Source organism: Aythya fuligula, chromosome 7 (genome assembly GCF_009819795.1).
Source record: "Aythya fuligula isolate bAytFul2 chromosome 7, bAytFul2.pri, whole genome shotgun sequence".
NCBI classification, from domain to species: domain Eukaryota; kingdom Metazoa; phylum Chordata; class Aves; order Anseriformes; family Anatidae; genus Aythya; species Aythya fuligula.
The window spans coordinates 5,629,995-5,655,960 of record NC_045565.1 but is presented as its reverse complement, the minus strand read 5'-3'; the positions used below and the strand labels follow the sequence as shown (position 1 = coordinate 5,655,960).

General features: G+C 48.6%; 1 protein-coding gene across 6 annotated transcripts in view; it reads left to right on the top strand.

The window, feature by feature from the left end:
* Positions 1 to 25,750, top strand: part of MICU1 (mitochondrial calcium uptake 1) — an 88,000-nt gene extending 62,250 nt beyond the window's left edge. For all 6 annotated transcript variants that reach the window (XM_032190917.1, XM_032190916.1, XM_032190915.1 and 3 more), the window contains 6 exons: positions 1,082 to 1,164; positions 5,474 to 5,671; positions 16,900 to 17,037; positions 21,805 to 21,913; positions 24,821 to 24,910; positions 25,529 to 25,750. In XM_032190917.1, coding sequence (XP_032046808.1) covers positions 1,082 to 1,164; positions 5,474 to 5,671; positions 16,900 to 17,037; positions 21,805 to 21,913; positions 24,821 to 24,910; positions 25,529 to 25,689 — 779 coding nt within the window. In that variant the 3' untranslated portion in view covers positions 25,690 to 25,750. The remainder of the gene's footprint in view (positions 1 to 1,081; positions 1,165 to 5,473; positions 5,672 to 16,899; positions 17,038 to 21,804; positions 21,914 to 24,820; positions 24,911 to 25,528) is intronic.
* Positions 25,751 to 25,966: the final 216 nt, after the last annotated feature.

Sequence of the window (25,966 nt, the reverse complement as noted above, 5' to 3'; positions counted from 1 at the left end):
GAGAGGTCCTAACACAAAGGTGGCTGCAGAAAATCTTCTCACTTCTTAGCATTTCAAGAGAAGTTTAAGTTGATGGAAACCAATGAGGCTAATGGGGGATGAGCCTCTCTGCACCCTGCTGTCAGATTTTTTTTGGGGGGGGAAGAACCACATTGAGAGCAAAAAAGGGCTGAGTTTCAGCTGATCATTTTGGATAACCTGAGCACTCCTTACAGCCTGGAAGATTCCCTGGAAACCCCAGCAAGCACCATAAATCACGTAGGTGGCACGTATTTCAGAGTAGCAGAGCTAAATAAATTCTCTTGTACTAGCTGAATTTGGGGGAGAAAAAAAACACTGTGGCACTGTGGCGTGGCTTGAAATGTTGACGACTTACAGAGCCTGAAATGGAAATGCACTGCTGGTCCTTGGGATGCACGGCAAGGAACGCGTTGTTGCTGCAGTGGGTGGCTCTGAAGCAAACTTGTCTGCGTGATGCATCTGCACAGCTCTGCCTAAACAAACCAGAACAGCATAGGCTAAATGTCATGAAATACAAGGCCCTGTGCTGTCTTGTTTGGGTTTCAGCTGGTGATCTCCAGCTTGTGTGTTGTCTCTGTTTTATAACTGGACTGAGACAGGGTTGGCAATGATTTGTTTAAATTTGCAGTGACAAGAGCTGAATCGGAAAGAAGTACCCAAAGTCCAGGGCTGCTCCTCGCCACCGGCTGCTTCACAAAGCACAGAGAGCGCTCTGCAGGCACCAGAGGGACATCAGCTGGCCAAATTTGTATTACACCACATCCAGAAGGCTTTAACTCTCACTCTGGAGTCACTTTCTGTTGATTTCTCATTAGAAATATGAGGTGCTGTCTTGCTTTCTTGCTTTTTCCATCTGTAAATGGAATAAAATTTGTTCAAGAAACATCTCCTTCCCCCTCAACGTCCTCGTCTAGACCTTTGGTAAAAGCAGCACCAGGACATTTGTAGAACTTGTGGAAAATTGCTTTTGGATACAGTCGTTCTGAACTTGTAACCCCTGCCCCCTTCTGTGCTTTTATTTTCTTTAACTGGTCTTTGTTATTGTGTGTTTTCAATGCAGCTCCCCAGAGGAATTTTGAAATCGCCTTCAAGATGTTTGACCTGAACGGCGACGGCGAAGTGGACATGGAAGAGTTCGAGCAGGCAAGTTGAACGGCGGGGTGATGACTTTGTGCTGCAACACCTTGGTTGTCTCTGCAGCACTTCTGACTGTGCTGTACATTTCTGGCTACTGCTGGCTTCTGGCTTTTCCTCCTGTGCTCTGCTGCTGTGCCTTGGTTTCTGCTTTTTTTTTTTATTGGTCATTTCACAACGTACTTTTTCATTCAGCCAGGACAACTTTAAGTACAAATTCCAGTTTCCTGAGATTTTCTCCCAGAGGTATCTTTACAAGGAGTCACCTCTGAAGTAGGCAAAGAATTTTTTTTTCAACTAGTATCAAAGGGCTCTGACCCTAATTTCTTCCATAGCTTTTATTTTACTGATTACTTTTGTGTTCAGAGGATAACCAGGACTGGTCAGCTTCAAAGTAGAATTTAGCCATTTATTTTAATGTGATCCAAAAACATGTATTTATTGAGAGGATGTCCCCATTAGTTGTTTTCTCCTGCTTCGTGCAGTTTGCTTAGCAGAGAGCATGCAGGCTGACTTTTTAAGGAGCTTCATCTGCGTGTCTGATGCAAGTGAGCCCCTCACGTAAGATGTGATTTGTGATACTGCTCTGGTGAGAATTTATCAAAGGCTTGAGCTGTCAGTGGGGAATAAAGTGGTGTCTCCAGCTGTAATGCAACTCAGCTTTCCCGTCACCAGTATTTCTAATAATGAGTCGCCACCTCTGTTATCTCCTGATCTACCAAATATTCATGGGGTCCCTGATGCTTTTCTGACCCCACGTATCGTGGAGCTGTGTGTTAAATGGGTGAGTGGAAGCTGTTGCTTGGGCAAAGGAAAAGAAGACTCCGTGGTCAGAAAAAATAACCTGCCTTTGCTTTTTTATGCTGGAGGACATGTGTGTTGCAGTTTGGAGACAGCAGAAAGCTGTTTGGTGGTATTTGAGAACAAAGCAGCCCTGAATGATGAGTTATGAATTCTTACTCAGGCTGATTGAATGACTGCTTAACTTCAGGAGAGTCTGTAAGAGGTCACGCGTGGGGCATTTGCTCTAAATGGAAAGAACTAGTGGCAAAGCAGCTCTGGGAAATTTACCACCGCCGCTTCCAATCTTCTGCTGTCATCCTCCCTAAATTATTTTGGGTTTGGTGCTCTTAGTTTGCTCTGGAGCTGTGTAACGGAGCTGATTAACTGCATGTCCTTAGATACAAACTTCAGACAGTGATAACACTGGAGTGTGCTTATCTCCAGTGTGGTATACCTTGAAGCAATCACTCGTGTTGTAAATCTAGGAGCTGGTTCTTTTTTCCACTGAGTGCAGATTCGAATGCCCAGCCATGCCCAGGGCATGGTGCTGCTTAGCGCTGCCTCTCTAAACACAGATTTAGCTTGGAAAACAGGAAACCAAGTTCCTGTAGTCAAAAATACTGCTCTTCCTTCTATATTTGCCGAGTACATGGATATAGTACTGCACCACAGGCATCTCGTATTTAACTGTTCAAGATGTGTTTTACAGTAGTTATTAATGGCCTAAAGAGAAATCAGTTGTGTAGATAAATGCGTTGAAGGAAAATGGGAAATTAGCTGCCTACTGAAATTGCAGCAAAGGCCAAGGAATTAACACAGGTGTCATGCTTGGCTGTTTTAATACCTAGCTGAAGAAAGGATGCATATTTTGGAAGTGCTAAGAAGATGAAAGCACAAAATAGATTTAAGTAATCTCAAATCATCTGGTAGGCAACAGGAAGTTATCCGTGCATTAAGTCACACAAAAATCCTCAGGAAGGGGAACATATTTTTGTTAAGCTCGTTGGATGTGTCACTGCATCTATAGAAAGGAATAAAGTTACCGTTTAGCATCGGAATGTATTGAAGACTGATCTTCCAGAGCTTTTGAATCAGCGGATGAAGGGACTGCTTCGGAAAGTGAGAAGAACCTGACAATATCGAAGCCTGGAAAAGTGTTGGAGAACACGAGCCTTTTGACCCAAGTGGTTAGTTGAAGCAAATTGCCACCATCTGCTCCTTGCAGATAGCAGCATAACTGATTTGCTGCACTTTGCAAACAGAATTAAGGTAAACACATAGCTTCACTGGGAGGCACGTGGATTTTTTTTTTTTTTGTATAAGCACGTACACAATGATTTGTAAAATAAATATTTTCTCACTCCTTATGGAAATGCCTCAGGACGTTTTAAGGATGGCAGGGTTTGAAAACCTATCCCATAAACATTGTACCTGGCAGCGACAGCCAGAATTGCCATTTCCTAGGGAATACGCCACTTGAAGCGACATCAGGTTAGAAGGGCAATGCCTTTTTGCAGAAAAGGGAAAGAAAAGATTGGGCTCGAGCATCCTACCATCACTGCTGGCTGTGGGCACGTGGGAATGAATTTCATACTCTGTTTTCACACATCGTCCTTGGAGAGAGCCAGCAGCAGGTCTCTCTTCTCATTAATATCTGCAAACCTTGAGTGTTCATCAAGGAAGAAAAAATCACTTGTGGTAATGGAGCTAATATGCGAGTGAGAGGCTTTAACTACCCACCAGGAAGATATTAATTTCTTGTGCCTCGCTGAAGAGCCTCGGATTTTTTCCTGCTGATGCATATACACAGTGCATAGTGCTAAATAGTTTGGTGCCTGCATCAGGATCATCTTTAGCTTCTCATCCTTCAGGATGTAAACCAGAAATTGTTAGTTTACGCTCCCATTTTTAATTAAAATGTTGGATGAAAAGCAGTTAACTTGCAGGCAGTGTTATAATTTCTCTACAAACCATTGCTTTTAACTATTTTCCTTGATTTTTTCCCCTTGTCTGGTCCAAAAGCCAGAAGAGATCAAACGCTTAAGCTGAAATGCATTTAAAAATAAAGACGACAGCAAAGCATCTGTGCAGAGCCGTACGATCGATGAGCTGTGGGGGAGGACAGCACTGGCAGGACTGGAGAACAACTTGTGGCGGCTGCCTGCGTTGCTGGGTATTAGGAGAATTCCCGACAATAGGTACCAGCCAAATGGGTTTGGCTCCGGTGCCCACAGATGGATGTCCAGACTGTCTGGGGCTTCTTACGGATGGGGAGAGAAAGAGAGAGGGCCACGGGTCTGCCTGGCCTAGGGTGCCGTGTAAATAACAGCCGGGAGGAGATGCTCTATCGAACCGTCTGCAGCGGGGTAAACATTTGCTTCTGCAGAAGCAGGGGCAGGTTTCCAAGCTGGTCATAAACTGCATCGCTTCAGACAGCTGATAAATATTTGCCTGAAACGTGCGTGCAGAGCTCACGGTTCAAGCGGAGCACAAAGCAAAAGAAGGAGCTGCTGTTTCCAGGGCTGCTGCGAACCAGAGGACAAGATCCTTCCTCACAGCACAGTGCCTATTTCAAAAGAAAATTGGCAGGAGGAGGAGGAGGCTGAAGGCGAAGCAGCAGGTTTTGCTGGAGCTCCAGAAAGCCCCTGGGAGCCTCTCCTTCTCTGGGAGCCTCTCTTTGCTCTGTGGCTACCTGTACAAGACACAGCACTATCCGTCTGCCTTGGCTACCCCTCACATTTGCATGGGATGCTTAAAATAATGAGTTCTTGGATTTTTTGAGCTGTTGCGTCCTTTAGTTTCATCTTTTGCTGTGTCTTAGGGGGCAGTGAACTTGTCCTGGGTATCCTTGCCCTGTCCCGTAGCATCCGTTCAAGTTGTGTGATGCTTTCTAGAAGTCATGACATGCTGCCAGGAGCTCAGGAGGAAGAATTTTTTTAACTGGTAAACCTTGTGCCTCTCCTCTGCGGTCTCCATCCCTTTTTAAACACAGGGCTGTGCACGATGTTCATGCACTCTTCTCTGCAGCTGCTCCCCCATCCCTGCGCATGACTTCTCACTTTCTGGGTGTTTTGTTCAGCTTCTTAACCACGGAACTTGACCAGGACATGCACACGGATGGTTTGCTGTGATTCCCAGAGCAGAGGGTTTTGTAAGATACCGCTGTTACAGTGCGTGACCTCACACTTGGCCATGTTTGTGCAAATATCCGTCTGCTGATAACCCAGATGCGTTGTGGGGTGTGTTCTGCTGGGGGGTTGTTTGGGCTGATGCTGTCTGAGGAGCCCTTTGCTCTGCTTTGGGCAGCCCCTGCCCAAAGCTCAGGTGATAGAGGAGCTTACAGTCATGGCAGAGAACGTCAGGCAGTAAGAAGGGGTGCCCTTGGGTAGAAAAACCCCGATTTTATGCATGGGGCAAAGGAGATGCGATGTGAGCTAGCTGGAGCTAGTGCCAGCTAACCAGGATACTTGGTTAAAAGAAGTCCAATCCAAGTGGATTTGGTGCTAACATCCTCCCTCTTGTTTTTTTTTTTTAGGTCCAGAGCATCATTCGCTCCCAAACCAGCATGGGCATGCGCCACAGAGACCGGTCGACCACTGGGAACACCCTGAAGACCGGCTTCAACTCTGCGCTGACGACCTACTTCTTCGGGGCGGATCTGAAGGGGAAGCTCACCATCTCCCACTTCCTGGAATTCCAGCGCAAGCTGCAGCACGATATCCTCAAACTGGAGGTTTGAGTTACTTTTGTGTACGGGGAAAGGGCAGTGCAGCACGTCCGTGCCGAATTTGTGATGAGTGTGGTGCTCCCCAGGAACACCTCCAGCTCCCTGCAGTAGCAGAGAGCTTTTTGGAGCTCTTGTGGAGCTGCAGCAGCAGGAGGCAGGTCCTGGTGTGTGTCCCTCCACGTGGGGCTTGCTTAGCCTCAGCACTGCCTAAGTGGTGATTGAGATGCTCTAGAAAAAGGCAAGAGGTGGCCAGCAGGCTGTTGCTCCCTTACCAAGGCAGGTTTGTCTCAGTCCTGGTGAGTGGGCTGTGCCTGGAAGGACCAGCAGTTATAACTTTCACAAAACTCTTTCCCCATTTGCTTCACTGTTGTGAACATTTCCGCATTCAATAAGAACGGTCCGTCTATTCTGACTCTTCTGCCTTGAATTGAACTGAATGCCTCCTTTTTAATTTGCATCACCATGAGTTAACAGCAGCACCCAGTCTCCTCCTTGCAGTTGCATAGCTTGACTTCAAGCAGCAAGCTTCAAAATTTGGTTTTTAAATAATGTGAGTGCAGGAATAGCAATGGGGATTCTTTGGGGTCTGTCTCGGCCCCCAGGTGGAACTGTCTTGGTTTAATGCAACGCACTTCTCTGGAGCAGGTTCAAGCTGGTTTGTGTAAAGCCAGGTTTTCATTTGCGTCAGAAGTAAGGATTTTGTGCTCGAGAAGTTGTCCTCCCAGCCATAACGTGGTTAAGGCAGCATTCAGAGGTCACTAAGGCTTCTGCCTGGTGTGTGAATGCCCACGTGCTCAGGCTGTGGGATCCAGCTAATGAACGGCGTTTTATTAAGGTACCATCAAGTCAGCCACTGTGAACCCAACCTGAATTTATTCCCTCTTCTGTTTGGAGATTTACAAAGTAAGGAACTGACTCAAGGACTAGGCTTTTTGTGGGGGTAATTGTCCGGTTAGCTGAGTTCATTTAACTGCTCATTAACACTGGCGGTGTGCTGCGCGTCTGCAGGGGAATAGGTTGGTGGAGGAGAATGTTCTTTATGGGCTGGAAAGTGTCAGTTCCTTGCAGCTCCTCTACGAATGGAAAATGGATGAAATACTTTTTAAGGTTAAGAAACCTAAGGTGAAACTTGAACTCAAAAGGAAGAGAAATAGAGATTTCGTCCTTGCTTGCTGTTCTGCTTTGGCTTCCCACTGCCACTTTCTCTCCAGGGCCAGGCGATGAGCAGGCACTCAAAGGATTATTTCGAACTGTGCTGGAGTCGTGTGCCCCCTCCACGGGTTCCCATATATCTCATTAGGAAGCAATGGGTTTTTAGCTTCTTGGTACTTTTTTGTTCTTTTCCTTCTGCAACAGTTCATTTCTAATGTAGTTCTTAGTGACTTCAGCCAATTGTCCATCTTTCTGGTGAACATTTAGCTGCCTTTCTAAGATGCTATTTGTTAATTTGGGGTAGTACAAGATAAGATGTCTTGGTAAGTTAATGTCCTAAAAGCATTGTTACTGAATTCACGAGGGCACCCTTGAACACAGTACCATGCTGTGCTTAGCATTTTTGATACTCATTTGAACTGAAAAATTGAGCTGTGGAAGGGGAACAGTTTTGTTCTGCCAAACTTGTCTCTTTTTCCTGAGTTCATGGCATTAAGGCACCTGATTTTTCTGTTCATAGTTCTCATTGATTTAGGCAAGAGACCTATTTCTGTCCTCAGCATTATGTAACGTAGCCGCTCTCCTCTCATGCTTTTATCTCTTCTGACATTATCTCCCACCTTCCCTCCTTGCTTTGCATGTGATGTTTTTGTTCACGTTAAGTGGCTTTTCACACAAGTGCCTAGCGAGTTCATGGCGTTCCTTTTCCAAGGAGGGCTCTAATGAACTCAGCCCCTTAAAAACACGGTAAGTCAGAGAGGGATGTTCCTCAAGTATTTACCCTGATCTGTGCGAACCAGAAGGGCCTAAGAGGTGGTGTTAGGAGATAGCTGTACTGCAGAGCAACAGGTAGCTCTCAGGTACGTTTTAAGGCTTCCCTGGTGTTGTGTGTCTGTCTCTGGGTGATGACCCTGGGAGCACAGTGGTGTTGGATCCATCAGAAAGTGCCCGGCTGCCCTTGCAGGTCGTCTCTGGATCCTTGTCAGAGTAGCTGGGGCTACCAGTGGGCAGGGAGGAGCAGAAAGGAGTTGGTGACAGCTCTGCCAGCCTCGTCTGCTGATTCTTGGCTGGCCTAGCAAAATCAGTACGCAGCCTGAAGGTGGGATGTTAATTTGAAAACCTATTTGTGTTCATTTTAAGTGTCTCAGTTCCCGAATAGGCTCTGGGGAAACGTACCATGAGCATGTCTGAAGATCTGTCCTGGGGATGGTGCAGCCTCTGAGTGGCACAGGACATCTGTTCTCAAACTGGGACTCACTTTTTCTTCATCCAAAAGATCTCTACCTGAAATAAGACTTTTCTTAAAACTGTTTTCCCTTCAGCTCAGGTTCCAGGTGTATCTGCAGTTAATACACTTAAGAATCATTTTTTTCTGCTGCCTGTAAAGGTAGAGCAGTAGTTTCTGACCACCTGAACCCACTTTTCTCGTACTGGTCTTGGTTATTTTTTCTGCTTCCCAAAATATTAGCGCGTATTTCCAAAGATTGAGCAGAAACTTTCTCAGAGTGATTAGATGAGGCAAAGCCACGAACATTTCAGTGTCCCAGAAGGGTGAAGTGCTGCCAGCATGGTTAAGTAACCGTGGCCACTGCCTCCTTCCCTGTTGCTTCACTTTATGAAGACATAGCAATCGGCTCGGCTGTGCAAGGAAAGGATGAGCAAAGTAACCACAGCCGGAGGGAGAAGAGAAGCTTTTAACGGCTTGTTGCCACTTCTTGTGGTTTGGCTGCCTCGGTGATTTCCCTCCTGTCTTGCTGCTTCCTTATTGTCTTCCAGACCAGAAATTGCATGCAAAGTGTGTCTGCTTCCTACAGGAGAGAGTTGCTAACCGGCGCCAACCCTGCTGTTGCTGAGTTTTCTATCTGTGCCGTAGGAAATAATACTTTTAGGAAGCTGTAGCATGAGCAGACTGGGAGTCCTTGCTGTGTTGTGAGTTGCTGTGGGTTAGCTAGGGCTGTGTATTAGGAACCAACTCAGCCAGTGGGACAGGCTCCCAAAGTCCTTGGCGTTTTCTCTTTGCTATCCCAGACAGGTAACCCAAAATGTCCTAACAGCAGTGATTTCATCTCCATGCTGAGTTGTGGGCTGTTTTCCCAGGTCTCTCTTTGCCAGCAGTGAGCTGGGTGCCTGTGGTGTAAAACCTCAGCCAAGGTTTTCATTTCCAAAGGGCCTGCAGAGAAATTTCTGGAGCACGTTGTTGCCCTGGAGGTTACTCGGGGAGGGCGTTTGTTCTCAGCTGAATGGGTGAAGCAGGTGCTAAGCCAACCCTACACCTCGTGGCTCTGGGCTGATGCCACAGCTGGACAGGCAAAGCTGTGCAGCACAGCTTTTCCCCTGGAAACGCCTGTTTTCACAAGGAGTGCTGATACCACTGCAGCTTGGCTTGTTTTCTTATCGAGAAGGGGTGATGGATGGAGTCAGGCTGTTCCGTCTGCTCATTTCGCGTTAGAAACCTTAAGTTCTTTTGGATTTCAGCCCTGTCTTAACCAATATTCTGGCTTCAGAAGGCATTTCTACAGCTTCTCAACCTGATTTTAGTCCAATAACTTGTCCCAAAGTGCCTTCCTCTTCTGAATCCCTGCACTGGGTTAGTTGGCAGCTGAGTCCTGTACTAATCAACAAAAACTACCATGCAGCTTACTTAAGCTGTGGAGTTTTTTGTTTTGGTTTGGTTTGTTTTTTTTTGCATTCAGCCTTGTTGCTCTATGGCCTTGCAGGCTGCTGCAGATTTTTGGTGGTGGTTAAAAACAGCTGAAAATGCACCTCTTGGAGCCTCTGCTTGTCACAGGGGAAGAGAGAACCAGCAGAGGATGGGGATCCACGTCAGGAGGAGCCAGGCGCAGTAACAGGTACCTCTGCAGGTGCTGCACAGCTTGAGAGTTGTGGCAGGAAGAGGTGGCCTGATCCCTCAGGGTGGTGAGAGGCAAGCAGTGGCTGCCAGGTAATGCACAGAATTAAAAACAGGCAACACACAGAATTGGAGCAGGGGATGGGACATAAACCAGCTGAAAGCAGGATGGAAATGGGAGACTTCCAGCAATGGTCCTCTGCCACCCAGCTGTGTGAGCTGGGACGCTGGGAGTTTCTAGACAGGTGGCTGCAATGATTTGGAGCACTCCCCATGGTTTTGATGCCATTCAGAGCTGCTGTCAGTGTGCTTTTGTCCTGGCATGTGAGTGGAAAGGGTCCCGTGAAGTGTTCCAGCTGATCGTACTGCCTTCTTGGTTAGGGCTTGGGGAAAACTTGGCGCCCTGTCTTCATCCAGCCTAAGACTTGGTAAATTGGAGTGGGATGTAACTATGGGGAAAAATAATCTCAAAAATAATAAGTTAAGAGGTTGTGGCTTGGGTAGTTTATAGGGGAGAGATGGGAAATTGAGCTGTTTCAGTGAATGTGAAGAGTCACTGGAAAAGGCTGAGGGCGATTGTTTTTATCTACCACTAAGCCCTTTATTGCTTGTTCTGCTGTTAAATGTGAGGCAAGGAAAGTTGGGGTGACTGTGTGTGCTTTGGGACGTTGCTCAAATGCACAGGGACAGCTTGGCCATCTCCTCCTTTGGGGTGGCTGGTGGTCCCAGCAGCTGTCACGATGCCTGGTTTGTGCCCCCCCGGCTGTGCAGTGCTGCTTTGTCGCTTGCACATGCACCAGGTGACTGAAATGTGCCTGATGCAGCAGCTCTACGGGGGAAGCTGTTTGAGGATTTTATTAGGATTTCTATTTATTGCATTGTTAGTGCCAGGAGAGGGCTTTGCTCTGTAACAAAGCTGCTTTATGAAGTGTGCATAAATCCGCTCCTGCCGGGCAGCACGAGGAGCCCTCCTCTGGTGCAGGCAGCAGAGCACTTCGGTGGAGCCTGAAAATTAAACCCCCGGAGGGGTCAGGAGTCTGACTTCAGCATCATCCTTCTGCTGTCTGAGCAAACGTTTTGGTCACCTTACTCGGGAAGTGCAGCAGGTTTATTTTCTCGTGGCAAATTGAGCACCAAGGCCAAGCAGAAGCAGCATAAATCTCACCAGCAGTGACAGAGACCTTTTTTAATAACGCTGTGTGCCAGTTCCACAGGTTTGTAGTCGTGTTTTCAGGCTGTTTGGCTTGGGTGCGTGCAGCTGGCCAGTGGGTCTTGCTGCAGGGAGGTCGGGAGCTCCTTGTGTTGGGATCTTTGCTTTCTTCTTGTTCAGCAGGCAAGCAGGATGGAGAAGCTTCTCCATTCCTCACATTTGGGTACCAGGAATGTTATCAAGGGCAGAGAGCAGCAGCGGGAGCTGGGGCTCATTCCCTTCCTTTCCAAGCAGTCAGGAGAAGGCTTCCTTCCAATTCAACCAACATGCCCTTTCCTGGGGTATTACAGATTCCTCCCCTTTACATTTTCTTCATTTCATTCCCTCGCTGCTCGAAATTTCAAAATGCAGCTCCTTCCAGAGCTGGCAAGGAGTTACTTTGATTCATGAGGATGAAGTTAAGGTATGGCCATCTTTACATAACCTTTTTTAATTGCTCATTAAAGCGTAACAAGTTGCTGGTGGCTAGAATTATTTTTTCCCCCTTGCAGGCAGTGGTGCCGTGCCAAGGCCAGTGAAATGTCAAAAGCATCTTTCAACCACCTGGTCTGCAGGGATTTCAGTGCTGCTGATGGATGTAAATTTTTAACTTTGCTACTACATATTCACTTTAAGCTGCTCTTGGAGAGCGGAGGGAAAGGGAAAATGGAAAGTATTCAAAAATCGGATTTTGATTTTGTGGAAACAGCTCCCTTTCTCCCCCATGCACACATATATATGTGTGTATTTATAGAGGTGGAAGATGCTGGGAGCACTGGGAGCATTTCTCCTGACCCAGTCCAGCTGTACAACCTACACTTGAGTCCAGGGAGCTGCAGCCCCACAGCTTCCTTCCAAATCCCTTTTTTTTTGGGGAGGGACAGATGAGGTTGCTGGGTTTTAGGAAGATAAACAGTGCTTTCTTTTTTTTTTTTTTTCCCCCTGTCATATTTGTATATGCAACTTGACAAGAGAGCCTGGCAGCCTGCTTCTTCAGAACAGTAAACAGGCCCAGTGCTGCAGCAGTTTGCAGATAAATAATGTATTACAGCCTGTCAAATAAAGCTTTGAGCAACTACTACTTTAAAGGGTCATACATTGTGAATCTGAATATTACCCTACAAATCACTGTCCAGATCCTTTTGACTCCTTATTACACGCACAGCACCGCCTTCAAAGCAGGTCACCTTTTTCAAGCACCCTTAATACTGGCAGAAATAGTATCAGCAATATTTCTGTTCCGGATGTTTGTTTACCCAATATAAATAAACTCAAAAATCATCCCTCAGTGCTCTTTTCTCCATCCAAAAGCCCTTGTAGATTTTTTTTTCTTTGTGAATGGGAAATAATAAGTGGCACACATACATTTCTTTTATAGGTGCTTTTATTGAGAGTTTAGGGAATTTATGGATTGTTTTTTCAGTCGAAGCCTTCCTAGAACTTTAGGGACATCACGCTGTCCGTGCAGCTCAGCAGTTAGTATTCCTCTCACAGGGTAAGTCAATGCATTATATTCAAGTCCCACCCCACAACCCCCGCTGATTTCTCCCTTCTGTCACCCTGGGGCTGCTCGTGGAAGTAATGCTGAGCTCCTGTGCCTGCTGGAGCTGGGAGTTAAAAACCCTGTGATATTTGTCAGAAAAAAAGGTGGGCTCCTGATGCTTGCAGTTACAGAGGACGGGGTTTCGGCACTGGGGGATTTAGGTAGAAATTTCCCACGTGTCCTTTTAATGCTATTGCTTCTGATGAATGTATAGAGGAGGAGAATCAGCCAAAACAAGAAACCTGCCCTGAGGTGTCTGGCACCAAAATTCGACCTTTTTTGGAAGGAGCAGTGTCTGTGGGGTAAGCTACAAAGACACCAGTATCCCCTGAAGTTCTCTTTCCACCACACTGCTGTACTGCGGCTGAAGGACTCCTTCTGCCACGCTGACCCTGAGCAGGAAAAGCAGCAGCACAGCCCTGGCCTGAGACCTACAGAGCCTGGGATCTCAAAATCCATGCTGCTACAGACACGATGCTGCTTGTGCCTTGAGCCTTGGTATAAACTCTTATTCCTGGCTTCTCTGCTGTTTCTCAGACCTGACAAGTCAGCACTGACAAGGTGAGGGGCCTGAGTCCGTGGTGGCATTTGCCATGTCCCATGGTTTTTGAGAGGACCCCAGGCAGCTCGTCAGCCCTCAGAGCCATCTCATTACACGGCAGCGGGCACTGGAGAGGAAACCGATGGCCCTGCTTAAGAAGTTTTTTCTTGATTTTTTTTTTAATAAAGACACTTCTCACAGTGCTGCCTCTGAATTGGTTCAGGCTGGGTGCTTCTCAGAGGCTGGCATTTGATTTCCCGCAGGAGCAGGTAGATGGGGCTAGTCAAAATAAATAGTGAGGGCTGGAAGCGGGGGGATCGTGGGCCTGTCGTTTGATGGTGGATCCTTGTACTGCCTTTCTCTGAGAAGCCCTGCAATTAAGGGTGTGCAGAAGCAGAGAAAACAGTCGCTTTTGATTTGCCTTCTGCTCTCCTCATTTGAAACCTTTCCTCCATGTACTGAAGCAAAAGTTGCTAGGCACATTTATTCAGACAGAAAGTCGAGTTAAAAGCTCGTAGTTTGAGATGTGTAACAAGTTTCTCTGAGAGAAACGTGGATGTGTTTTTTCCTGCATGATTTTTTGGAGGAAGAGGTGGTGTTGAACACACTTCTCAGATTTAGCTTAGTCATTTTAATGATTGCAGAGGGTGCCCTAAGGTGTGGTAACGATGCACCAGGCTTGGGAAGCTGCTTCAGGCTGGCCTTGGGAGCTCCTGGGGCTCGGGGCTGTGCCCCTTTCCCCTGCCTTCCCAACCTTCTGGGAGCACGCTGGGTTTCCCCATGCATCACAGCAGCGTTAATGAATATCAAAACATTTTATTGCAAGTTGCAGCTGTGTGGGTGTGCACATGCAGAATCTGCTGCTGGCACCAAGTGGCAGTGGCTGGGAGCTCAGCTCACCCGAGAGCAGCATTTGGTGTGGTCCTGACACAATAACCAACCCTCCAGGGCGAATAAATCCCTCCTAAGCCTCAGTTTGTAACTCAAAATGTGTTGTTAGTCGTGAGCACGCGTGCCCTTGGGCAGAGCAGGAGCTTCCTCCTGGTGTCCCAGTGCTTGGAGCTGCCCCTGCGCTGGCTTTGGCCGTGCTTTTCGTGTCTTTAGATGGATGGAAGGGAAAAAGGCCATCAGGGAACTTGTTTGCTGGTAATAGATCTCGGCATGCCCTGGCCTGCATCACCTCCTCGTGGGTTTTCTTTTCCTCCGAGTGATGGGAGAAGGAACCTGCACGGTAACGTCACAGGCATGAAGGCAAAGGGACGTGGTTGCCTGGGGAAAGGGAAGTTTGTCCTGCTTTGCAAAGTGCCTGTGGGCTTTTAATGCTGTTCACAGGCCGTACATGGCATGTTGAAAAGAAAACCACTCCGGACTTTGCACCTTCCTTCATTTTCAAGTTGGAGACAGCAGGTGAGCGGTGTTCAGCAGTCCAGAAAGACACTCAAGAAAGGCAGGAGAAAACAAAGTGAGCACATCTGCTTCCAGGCAGGTGGCTGGGGAATGGGCTGTTCCAGGGGAGTATTTGGTTTTAGAAGTGAAAATCAGGCTTTTGTCACAAATCATTTGAAGCCAAAAAACTACCTTTTTTCTTCTCGCCAGAATTTTTCTTTAAGCAATCTCCTCTGCTCATCCCTCCCATAATTAATTTCAGCACCTCCAACGCCAGCTGCTGGCAAGCTTTGAACTTCCTTTACCCATTGCTTGGTGACTCGCTTTTTCTCAGCTCAGTGGTGATTATATTCGAGGTTGGAGCCTGGCTGTTGACCAGTGGTGCAGTTCAGCTGCTGCCATCCCGTCCCCTTCCTTGGCTGTCGAGCACCGCTGCGTTCCTGCCCATACGCGAGCGCAGTGCCTGCCTGCCAGCTATTGACTTCAGGCACCTGGGAGTGCTTTGGTTAAATGCTGGAGACATTCGTTTAAAGTAAGATAAACACAGGGTAATGAACAGTTATTCCTTGGTTTTCAAGCTTTTGCATTTAACGTGAATAATTTTTGGGTGGTGTTTTGACTCGTTCATGCACACTGAGCCCATAGGGCAGGGGAACGAGTTGGTTTGTTAACCAGGGCTCAGGACTGTCTTGTGCTTTAAAGAAATTTCAATAAGGTATTTTTTCACATCTTAAAGAACAGAAACAAGATAAATCTAAAGCAATCTCCCAGCCGTGTGATAAATCAATCAATAAATGAAGCTCTTTCATCTCCTGCAGTGGGTCTGCTGTGAGAGGCTCTCCCTGTGGGATGGGTGCTGATGGCAACTCGAGCACCAGGAGGCAGAGGGGAACACTGAACCCTATAGATTTTTTTAAATCAATGTTGTAAAAGTGGAGCAGTGGCCAAACGCAGAAGGTGCACGTTTGGCTGACCTCTGCCCAGCCTCTCTTTGTGCGAGAGGTGGTGGAAATGCCCCCAGCAGCGCCTCCTGTGCCAAAACTTGGGGTATTTGAAGGCTGCTGGTAGAAGGGCGCTGGTTCGTGTCTTTTAGGTTGAAATTAAGAGTGTTATAGAAGTTAGTGCTGGTTTTGAAACAGTGCAGACAGTTTTTTTTGCCTCTTGGCTACTGTAAAATTTCTTCATAAGCGTGGCAGAGACAGCTGCCTCTCCTTAGTAAGGAGGAACACACGATTTCCCCCCAGATGAGCTTTTTCTTTTCCCCAGCACGCGAGAAGGGCAGAGGCCAGCGTTTTGTGGTCTGAGTAAATGCCAAGGCCTGCGTCAGACAGCAGGCTAACGAACCATCTTTTTCCCAAATCCTGCCTGGGCCACTCAAACCAAAGTCCCTAAGGTCAGGCAGATCCTCCTGGCTGGAAACAGCTCTCGTTCATCTTCCTAAATCCTGGCTCCGTGGGCCAGGATGCACAGACCCATGCACGTGAGACCCACGTGTAGTCAGCGGTCTCTGCAGCTCTGCCTACACAGGGGATGGAAGCACCGCGGGCAGAGCTGCTGCCTCTCATCCCTGTGCTCCCGCCTTGATCTCAGCTGGGTGCCGTGCTGCCTTTGGTGTTAGTGGTGGAAGTAAGTGCAAATAAGGCAGAAATGGCCAACGTATCCAGCAACGTAGTGTCAAATCAGCAGTGCTCTCGAGCTAAATGGGTTGCTCTGGAGGAGCTGGAAAACTAATTGTGGTGTTAAGTGGCATCCTCAGGCTTGTCAGCAGCTGCACGGCTCCTGACATGTCCTAAGGAAATCACGTAAAGGATTCTGAGTGCTGAGCTCTGTGAAAGTAGAGTCTGCTGAAGCCTGGTCTTTCGTGTCTGTAGAGCCACAGAGGAGGGAGAAGATGAAATCTGCGTTCTTCCTCAAGCAGATACCTGGTGTTCAACGCAGCCCAAGCCCAGAGTGGGAGAGTTGCTCTTCCCTCCTGCCCTGCAGCAAAGGCCAGGAGAACACCTGTACAGGGCTTGGAGCAGAGAAGAGCTGCAACGTGGCTTAATTTTTAGTTTTTTTTTTTTTTTTTTTTTCTTTGTCCTGGTTTATTTGCTACCAGCCCCCTCTGTGAGCAATCATCACACTTCTACCTGCATGCTTAGCTTAGCCCTGCACAGCTCTTTGAGCAAGCAGGAAAAAGTTGCTGCAACAACCCAGTTGTTTGTGTGTTTATTCCAATGTCCAAGCTGGAAGCTCGCGTGAAGAGCACCTTAGTATTTTCTTCTTGTTTTCCGCTCCTTTTGGAGACCTGCGGGCACTAGCTAAGTTTCAGGTTCAAATAATCATTCTGATTTTTCAAGTCCAGCTCTACAAATACTGTCCCCAGTAAGATAAAACTAGGAGGAAAAGATGCAAAAACTTCTCAAGAACTTGCCCATGGAAAGAAAATGTTGATTCAGTGATGGAAACAGTCCCAGTGGAAGCAAATATTCAAACGTATTAGGATTTCTTCTATAAGCAGCGTTGTCTGTGGTGCTCATTTTTTGTTACCAAACCTTTTTAACACCACTGTTTTCTTTTCTTTTCCCCCTTCCAGTTCGAGAGGCACGACCCGGTGGACGGACGGATCACGGAGCGGCAGTTCGGCAGCATGCTGCTGGCCTACAGCGGGGTGCAGTCGAAGAAGCTCACCGTCATGCTGAAGCAGCTCAAGAAGCACTTCCAAGACGGAGAGGTCAGTGGTGGTAGCAAGTCTGAGAAGCTTTTTTTTGGGGGGGAGGAGACAGCTACCCCTCACCATGCTGAGAGATGAGCTCCGTGGGTAGGCTTGTAGGAGAAATGACACTGATGGTGTCAGACTGCGTGGGGTTGAATGATGCTTTGTGGCAGAGAGGGACAGAAACCCCAAAGATCTGGGGTTTGCCATGAACAGGGCTGAGTGAAGGAAATTACTTCTCTAAGCAGCAGGTTGATGTGCAAGGATCTCTCCCTCTGCAGCAAGCAATCCGTCTTGGAGAGAGAAGCACCTGCGCCTTTTGAAGCAGTGTGGGGAGACGTGCTGACTTTGCAGGTGATAAATCTGATGCAGGAGGTGGGAGTGCGCTGCTTGGTGTCCTGATGAGGGTTTGGGCTTGTCCCTGTTGAAATGGATGCTGTAATTTTCAAAGCTTATGTTTGCTAAATGGCAGTCTGGGTCTGGAGCCAGAATAAATGCTGAAGAAGTGTACCTAGTTACTGGCTCGAACTTGGTTTAATTAGATGCTGTGACTGGGCAGTTTATTATTTAGTTTATGAACTTAGGTGAAAAATGATATGAATTACCCGTGATTTAGAGAGGAATAAGGCTGCAGATTCTGTACCAGTTAAATTAGTGAGAGACCTTGGGCTAAAATCTCTGTACTAAAAGGCCGTGCTTTTATCAGGTAAGGCAAGCACGGGGTGCTGAGGTACTTCAGGACGTTGCTTTGGTGAAGATGGATTGTTCTGTTGCTGATTAGGCTGTAAACATACAGTTAACCAAAATGAGAATAGAGGGAAGGTCTTTGCCGTGTTTTGAGTTGGTCCGACTGTTTTAGGGCCACTTCTTGATGACGTTAGACCTGGTGTTTATCTTTTGACAGTTCTCGATGCAAAGCGTGTTACAGGACAGAAGTGTTGGAGTCTAGTCCTTTTTTTTTAATCCCTTTTTGGGGCTGTAAATAAAACTCTCCTAAACTCCTGTGATGTTCAGGAATCCTCAGTTCACACAAAGCTGCACCAGTGACCTTTTTTCCTGTTCTGCTGGGGCTGCAGAGGAGAACTTGGGCATCCTGAAACAGCAGGGCACAGGCGCTAAAAGGTCTCTGACAGCCCCTGAGGGCAGCTCCTTGTCACCCGTTGGTTGCAGGGACTTTTCCTGATGACAGTGCTCCAGTACATAGCCAGGTGAAAACCTCCTCTGGTTTATCTGAGGGCTTGTGTGTGTGGAGGCTTTTCCCTGTACCCAGCTGGAGGAGTTCTGAGTGAACATGGAAGCCATAAATCAAGATAAATCAAGATAAATCAAGATCCTCTGCTGCAAGCGAGTTTTCTCATCTCAAAAATTAATATTTATCAAAGCCTTTTACATTGCACTGGTCAGAAACATTAAGCTTTTGGCCTCTGTGAGCTCCAGGAAAGCTCGGGAAGTGCTCAGATCCAGATGGTGCTGCTGAGAGCTGCAGTGGTCGCTGTTCCTTCAGGGCTGAACGTACAGCATCAAACGAGTTTTGATCTCTCCCTGCACAGCACAGAAGCTCAGCACTTTTGGACATCCCCAGAGTGCTGATTTCAAGCAGAACTTCGTCAGCAGTATCGGTATTTTGGAAGTGTCTCATTTGTCCTAACACCCCAGGGAGGCCTGAGCTCAGGTGCCTTCATGATGCATTGTTTCACAGCAAATGCTGCAGGCGAAGCCAAAAAGCGTCCAGTGGAAAAATGGAAGAAATTGCCTGCCGATACTGGGAAATCTCCCTTCCCAAGCTCTTTGACCATCGGTGTTTCCGAGGCTGCAGTTTTGAGTCTGTTGACTTGATTTTTGAGCAAGACACTGCAGATTTTTTCTCCTATACCTCTGTTCCCTTTGAGTTTTCGCAGGAATTAGTTGATTTCTCAGGGAAAAGTGCTTTGCAGCTTGGCAGCTGTGATGCCTGTGTGACAGAAAACATCAGCTCTACTGTTACATTCACAGACTGTCAAGTCTTTGCTGTGGCTTTATATATATGTACCAAGCAGTAGCCGGGTGTATGAGAAATTAGTCAGAGGACGTTATTTTTGGAAGGATTCTTCCAGCAGATGTTCCCTTCCTTCCACGTGTCAGTCAGACACCTGACATCTGGGGCAGAGGAAGAGCTTTTGTTTCCCCCTCATTCCTCATTCCCCAGGCAGCCAGGTCACGTTCCTATTTGTAGGGAACAGCCAGCTTCAGAGCAAGGCGTCTCGTCTCTCTAGTCCTGTGACTTTTTAACTGAACTCATGGGTTTCAGCAGGTTTCAGTTCACAGAAACCCCCAGCCTGCTGCCCAACCTTGCATCGTCTTTTACAGAAGAGAACCTTTTTATGCAAGCATTTCCCCTCCCAGGGTATTTTAACAGACCCGTCCCTTGCAGATTTGTGTGCAGCACTTTGCATCTAAATATGCTTCTGTGCTTTCATGGCACCATCCTGGTGCTGCTCCCGGGGCTTTTGTGTAGCTTCAGTTTCCTTTTCAGAAGTAGGACTGCCGTAGCCAGAGCCATGTTAATTGCCTTTTGAGCTTCCTAGCTCGTTTATCCGGGGCTGTGCTCGCGGAGCTGTCTCTGTAAATGGATGCAGGATTAATCTGGAGAGCAAGCTTCACTTTGAGCAGCAGGAGCTTGGTGGCAGCAGTGCTGCTTCCTCTGCGTGTGGGACTTGGCCCTGTGCAGAGCCATTGCAGAGCCTGCTCCTCGCCTGGGGAAAAGGGATGGAGCTGCTGCTCTCCTCTGCTCTCCCTTGGGTCCCAGACCTCGGAGAGATGTTAAGGCTGCTCGGCCACCTCGCCATTCGTCCTGTCCCTGAACGCCGTGATGCTCAGAGCAGTTTGATGTGTTTTGCAGGAAGAGTTGTTCTACCAAATCCTTTTGTTTCACACTTGCAGAGCAGCAATGTATCATTATCCACACAGTTTATTACCCTGCTGCAACCCTGCTCTCTGTCAGCAGCAGCAGGGGCTGTGACGTGTTTATTTCTTTCAAAGCAGGCGGGAGGACAACGATTTGGATGGTGAATTTCCCCAAACCCACCTGGCAAGCCTCCTAATCCAGTGTTACCTTGCAAATACAGTTCAACGCTCCTGAGGAAGCAGGGAGGGAGCCCTTTGGCAGGTTAATGTTTATTGGGCTTTCAGTGGAGACACGAGTGAGTTATGAGGAGCCCAAGCAGCGCCGACAGACGCATCGACAGGGAACAGATGAATTCCCCTCCCCGGCTGCTGACTGATGGTGATCATCGCGGCTGGCAACTTGTCAGCACGGTTCTGCACCCCTTCCCTTCTCCGATTTTTTGTAGCTGGGAAGGAGTAGATGCTGATGCCAGCCTCAGCGATCGAATTCATCAATCATACATTGAATTCCGTAGCATCAGCTGGGTTTTTGCTGTGGAGATTCAGAATGTGTCCACACAGAAGCCTAGAATAGCAGGATGCCTCCGTGAGTCGTGGCTTTTGGTTTTTTAACTGGTGACAAGGACCAGGAATTTACATTTGTAAGGATGTAAACTTTTCGTGTTGCTGGCTGAAACAACAGGAACCACGGTACTAAACAAGGGGCTTCTGCATGAGCTGCTTGGCCTTGATATTTGCCATTTCCTGCTGGAAAATCCAGGGAAATGCTGAGCTCTGGGGCCTTTTGCTGGCCTGAAAGTGGCCACAGGGATCCTGGTTCCCTCGGGGGTTCCAAATTTGTAGTGCTCTGCTCAGTCCCACGCTCAGCAGGGAGATGTTGGAGATGGGTGTCTGAATTGCAAAGATCTTTTCTCCTGTAGATACGTTGTTCAAAACAGGAATCTTTGCAGTATCTTGTGCAAAAGTATGTGCTATATTGTCCTGGCAGAAGAAAAATATCATTTAATTCTGCCATGCAGCTGTTAGCACACCGCTTGGAAAGCAGGTTTACATTTAAAGACAGTTCCCTGTACAGCAAGTGGGGATTTTTTCCTATACATTGTCCATGTGTGCACTTTGCACCCATGAATCCAGCTCCCAAAGCCTGCTGTTGCACTTGTTGGTGTGCTGTGCAACGTGTGTTGGCCGTGCTCTGCCACGTGCTCGGTTTCGCTGAGGACAGGGATGAGCTGGAATACTCCTAGGCAGGTTGCAAACTGTCTGTAGTTCTTCTGCTTACAATTCCAGAGGCACCGTGTCTGTAGGAAAAGATCGTAAAAAAACGTGATTTATATTTCAAAAAAAAAAAAAAAGACAGGTCGCTTCTGCCCTGATTGGAAGTCGTTGGGAACGGCTCGAGCAGGGTTACAACAGATGACATGAATTTATATTCGCAGCCCCAGCTGCAGCGTGCGCTCTTCCATCCCCAGCACGGAACCCTGCTGTGTTATGCAGTCGGGACTTGCAGTGTCTCAATGCATCAGCCTCCCACTAGGTGGAACAGGAGGAGGCTGAGCCTGAATTCCCCTTGACAAGCTGATAAATCCCAGGCTGGGTGCTTGTTCCTGCCCACGAGGGCGCAGTTTGGGTGCTGCAGCTCCTGGTGGTCCCGCTGAAGGGGTCGCTGCCTTCAGCTGCAGCACTTCCCAGCCTGAGTGCTGTGTGGGGAAGTAGAGCAAGCACATCCAGCCCTGCCACCAGCAGCAAAGCTCACTCGGGCATGTGTGCCTACACGAACCTGCTTGTAGCAGTGTCTGGACCCCAGCTGCAAGCTCAAGCGGTTGATTCCCTTTGTCATTTGTTACCCGAGCAGTGTCACAGTCTGCTTTTCTCATCACTAAGTCCCTCTTTTCTCCATCCTAGGGGCTGACGTTTGAGGAGGTGGAGAGCTTCTTCACGTTTCTGAAGAACATAAATGATGTGGACACGGCGTTGAGCTTTTACCACATGGCTGGAGCCTCGCTTGATAAAGGTATTAAAACTCGAGAGGCAGGCAGCACAGTTCACAGCTTGTATTTGGGTTTAAGGAGGGGTCGAACAAGCCCAGTCTGATGGATTAAAAATGTCCTGAGACCGCAGTTCCTCTGTGAAGAGAGGTTTAACTTCTGCAGTGCACGGATAAAGAGGGATTTCAGGTGTTATACTTCCCTCGTTTTACATACAGAGAGAAAAATGGCAAAATGCATAGCCTGAACAGACCACAGAATCACCCAGGTTGGAAGAGACCTCCGAGATCACCTAGCCCAACCTCTGATCTAACGCTACCAAGTCCCCCACTAAACCAGGTCACTGAGCTCTACATCTAAACGTCTTTTCAAGACCTCCAGGGATGGTGACTCCACCACTTCCATGGGCAGCCCATCCCAATGCCTAACAACCCTTTCGGTAAATAAGTTCTTCCTAATATCCAACCTAAACCTCCCCTGGGGCCACTTTAGCCCATTCCCCCCAGAAGAAGCACTCACACAGCCCCTGAGAATCAGCAAGAGCTGTTTATTGCCGGGACATCTTGCAGGCAACCAAGTCCGTGGTGTTTGGTGGCTCCAAGCTAATGCTTGTGATGGAGCCTGAGCTATGAGCAGGGGGCTTCACCGCACTGCATGGCTGTCCTTGCACACAAGGAGGCCTGCTGCTCGCCTTGCTCTTCTAGTCTTCTTCCTGCCGCCCCAGCTGGCAGTCAGAGGGCCCAGATGCTCAGCGAGTGCTGGGCCAGCTGCAGGGGGCCTGTCAGGTGTGTGCAGAGGCAGAGCAGCCTGGTGGGTACACCACGGGCTCTGGTGCTGGAGCCCAGGCATTCAGGGGTTCTTAATCCCAATCTTGGGAGCAGCGTCTTTTCTTCTTCTACAATGCACTTGAAAAAGTTGCTGGAAATGACAAGCAGTAAGAAGTTTTGCAAATTCTCTTCCATAGGGGTCTCCATGACCCCATACGGTGCTGCTCAAGCCTTGTCTTGGCTTTGCTCAAAAACAAGGGGCTTTGTTTAGAAACGAGAGCCAGATGCTGCATTCCTGCTCCAAAACACGAGTAGTGGCACCCGAATTTTCTCACTGGCTCTGACCTCGGGAGCCCGTTAAGTTCCTTGTCTGAGTGTTGAAGTCTCCAGAGCAGCTCTGCTCGGATAACCCATTGTCCAGAGCGCGAGTGTGGCTGAGGAGCTGGCTGAATAACCTCAGAGCTGGGTGTTTCCCAGGCAGCTTGGTCGTGGCGTGGTTGATTGACTAGCCCAGCCCTTGTCCTTCTTCATCTCACCACACGTTTCCTTTGGGGGCTCAGCCATTACGGCTGTGTTTCCAGATTTGACGTGCCTATTAAAACAAACTTATTTTAAATGTGCAAAAACGTGGAAAAAAAAGTCCAACTCTGCTCCTTGGGTCTTGCATTTTGGGGCAGTGGAATTGCAGAGGGAGCCAGATGTGTCACCTCTCTTCCTGCATGTGTCCACAGCCTGAGCTTTGACTTCTCGGGGAATCATCTGTGCTCTTTCCTTTAGATCATTGCATCTCAAGGCTGGAAGTTAAAAGAACCCGATGGGTTTTTCCTTTCGTTTAGAAGTAAAAACAAGCAAGAGATGCTGCACATGAAATATGGATGTGCTGCTGCTTCTGCAGTGTACTGTGAGGAGATAATAGCCTAGCAAAGCCAATTTTCTCAGTACCTACAGTAAATTAGCAACTGCCCGGTCATGGAATATGTATTCCTGGAGTATTTAGGTCTACACGCAGGTGGTAAATCAGCACGATTGCTGTTTAATTACTTGCGATTAATGAACTTGTGCTGGAGCCTCAGCCACTGCTCTAGGAGCCCTGTGGCTGGAAGAGGAAAGCCTGGGGAAGTTTCGGGCTGCTTTCTTCTTTCAGGAGCCCACCAGCTCTGGAAAGCCTCAGGGCAAGGTCTGGTTGATGCTGACACTGCGTAAAGCAGGGGGGAGAAAGCCCAGCTGGGAAAAAGCCTCAGCGTGGCTGCTCCAGCAGCATCAGCTGCATGAAGGGCGTTTTCCTGGGGTCCAAATGGAGCTGCAAATTAACCTGTGGTGATATGCCTGGATTTTGCAGCAGGAATCTGTGCTCCCATGCTGAAATTGTCTGTGCACTGCACGTTGCCCACACACGCTCACCTAGCCTGGGCATCTCACCTGCAAATTGAACAGGGAATAAATGGGCTGCATCCTTTCAGAAGGACAACTTCTTGTAGGGTTGCGTAGTGAAAAGCAACAAATTGCTCATCTTATTAGGAGGAGGAAATAAAAAAAGGGTCATTTATGTCAAATTGCTGCTAAGCTGATATAGTAAACTGATTATTAGGATTTTAGAGGTGCTGTTTAAAATGAAACGGGGAAAAATGGATGGCACCGAGCAGCTAGAGCTGGACAGCTTGTCTTCTGTGATGAATTAAGCTAGCCTCTTCTAAAGAGGATGGTGAAAGTGTATTTTAATGACCCATAAAACAACACCCAAATCATATAGCTTTCAGGTTATAAAACTAATATTTAATGGCATCAAATCCTGGGGGCTTCCCTGCATGCAGCTGGATGCAGCCAGCACAAAATCCAAATGGGAAAAGGGTTTGTGAGGCGTTTTCCCCAGACAGCACCTGTTTTGTTTTCCAAAAACGGTGAAGAAATGGCACTCGTAGTTCGCTCAGGTTTTATTTACCTGGTCTGTGACACCTGGTCTGCAGTCGGAAGGACCTGCACCGCAGGGAAACGGTGTTGGGGCTTGGTCCAGCACCTCTGAGGAAGGTTTCTGTGAAATTCATGTTTCTATTTGAGGACATACAGACTGCTGCTGCTGGCTGAAGCTGCCCAGCCTGGTGCTGGGCGGGCTGGGGACAGAGCCGGGGCTTTGGGTGGCACTCACCGCCTGCCCTTGTTCTCTTGCAGTGACCATGCAGCAGGTGGCCAGGACGGTGGCGAAGGTGGAGCTCTCTGACCATGTGTGCGACGTGGTGTTCGCGCTCTTCGACTGCGACGGTGAGTGAGCAGCCTCCCGGCACGAGCTGAGGAGGAGGAATACAGAAAAAGGTCATCAGTAGCTGCCCGGTGCTGGTGGCTGGCTGAGCTCTGCTGCCGTCCCCGTGGCTTCAGCCCCACCTGCTGCCTTGTGCCTTTGCTGCATCTATTTTATTTTGCTCCGCGGCGTTTTCTGATGGGATGATCACCCTGGAGCTCAGCAGGAATCCAGGGATCTCCCAGCCTTCTCCATTTGCAGCCACACGTGGGGTCTGATAAAATATTTTGATAGCAAGGGAGCTGAGGGTGGATTTGTCAGGCAACAAATCCACCCTCAGGTAGGCACTGGGTGGAAGAGCAGGCGCAGAGCTTGAGGCTTTCTGTGGCTGTTTGTATGCCTGCAGAGCTGGGGGCAGTTCTGCTCCCCTCCTGGTGTTTCAGGGGAGCTTCCCTGCCCCGAGTTGCATTTGGATGCAATGCAGGAAGAAAAAATTAAAAGGAGAAACTTCAATAAATCCCCCCTGCCCTGCGTGGGGCCGGGTTGGGGCTGGGCTGCCGCCCCCCGAGCTGCGTGGCGGTGGGTTTGGGGCGCGTGGCCGTGGGTTTGGGTGCCCGTAACCTCGTCCTTGGTGCCTGCAGGGAACGGCGAGCTGAGCAACAAGGAGTTCGTGGCCATCATGAAGCAGCGCCTGATGCGGGGCCTGGAGAAGCCCAAGGACATGGGCTTCACCCGCCTGATGCGCGCCATGTGGAAGTGCGCCCAGGAGACCGCCTGGGACTTCACCCTGCCCCGGCCCTAGCGGGGCCGCGCCGCGCCCCTATTGTCCCTTTCGTTCCCTTAACGAGCTGCGAGTTAATTAACGGGCTGCGGCTGCCTGCTTTTTTGGGGGGCGCCTGGGTGGGGGTGGGGGTGGGGGGGGTGTTACGGGAATGCGCGTGTACTCGGGGAAATACGGGAGGGGGCGTGGCCTGGTGGGGGGCGTGGTCTGGTGGGAGGGGGCGTGGTCTGATGTGTGGGTGGTGTGGTTGGGTGGTGGGTACGGGTCGTGGTGGGCGTGGCCTCGCCGCAGTGGGCGT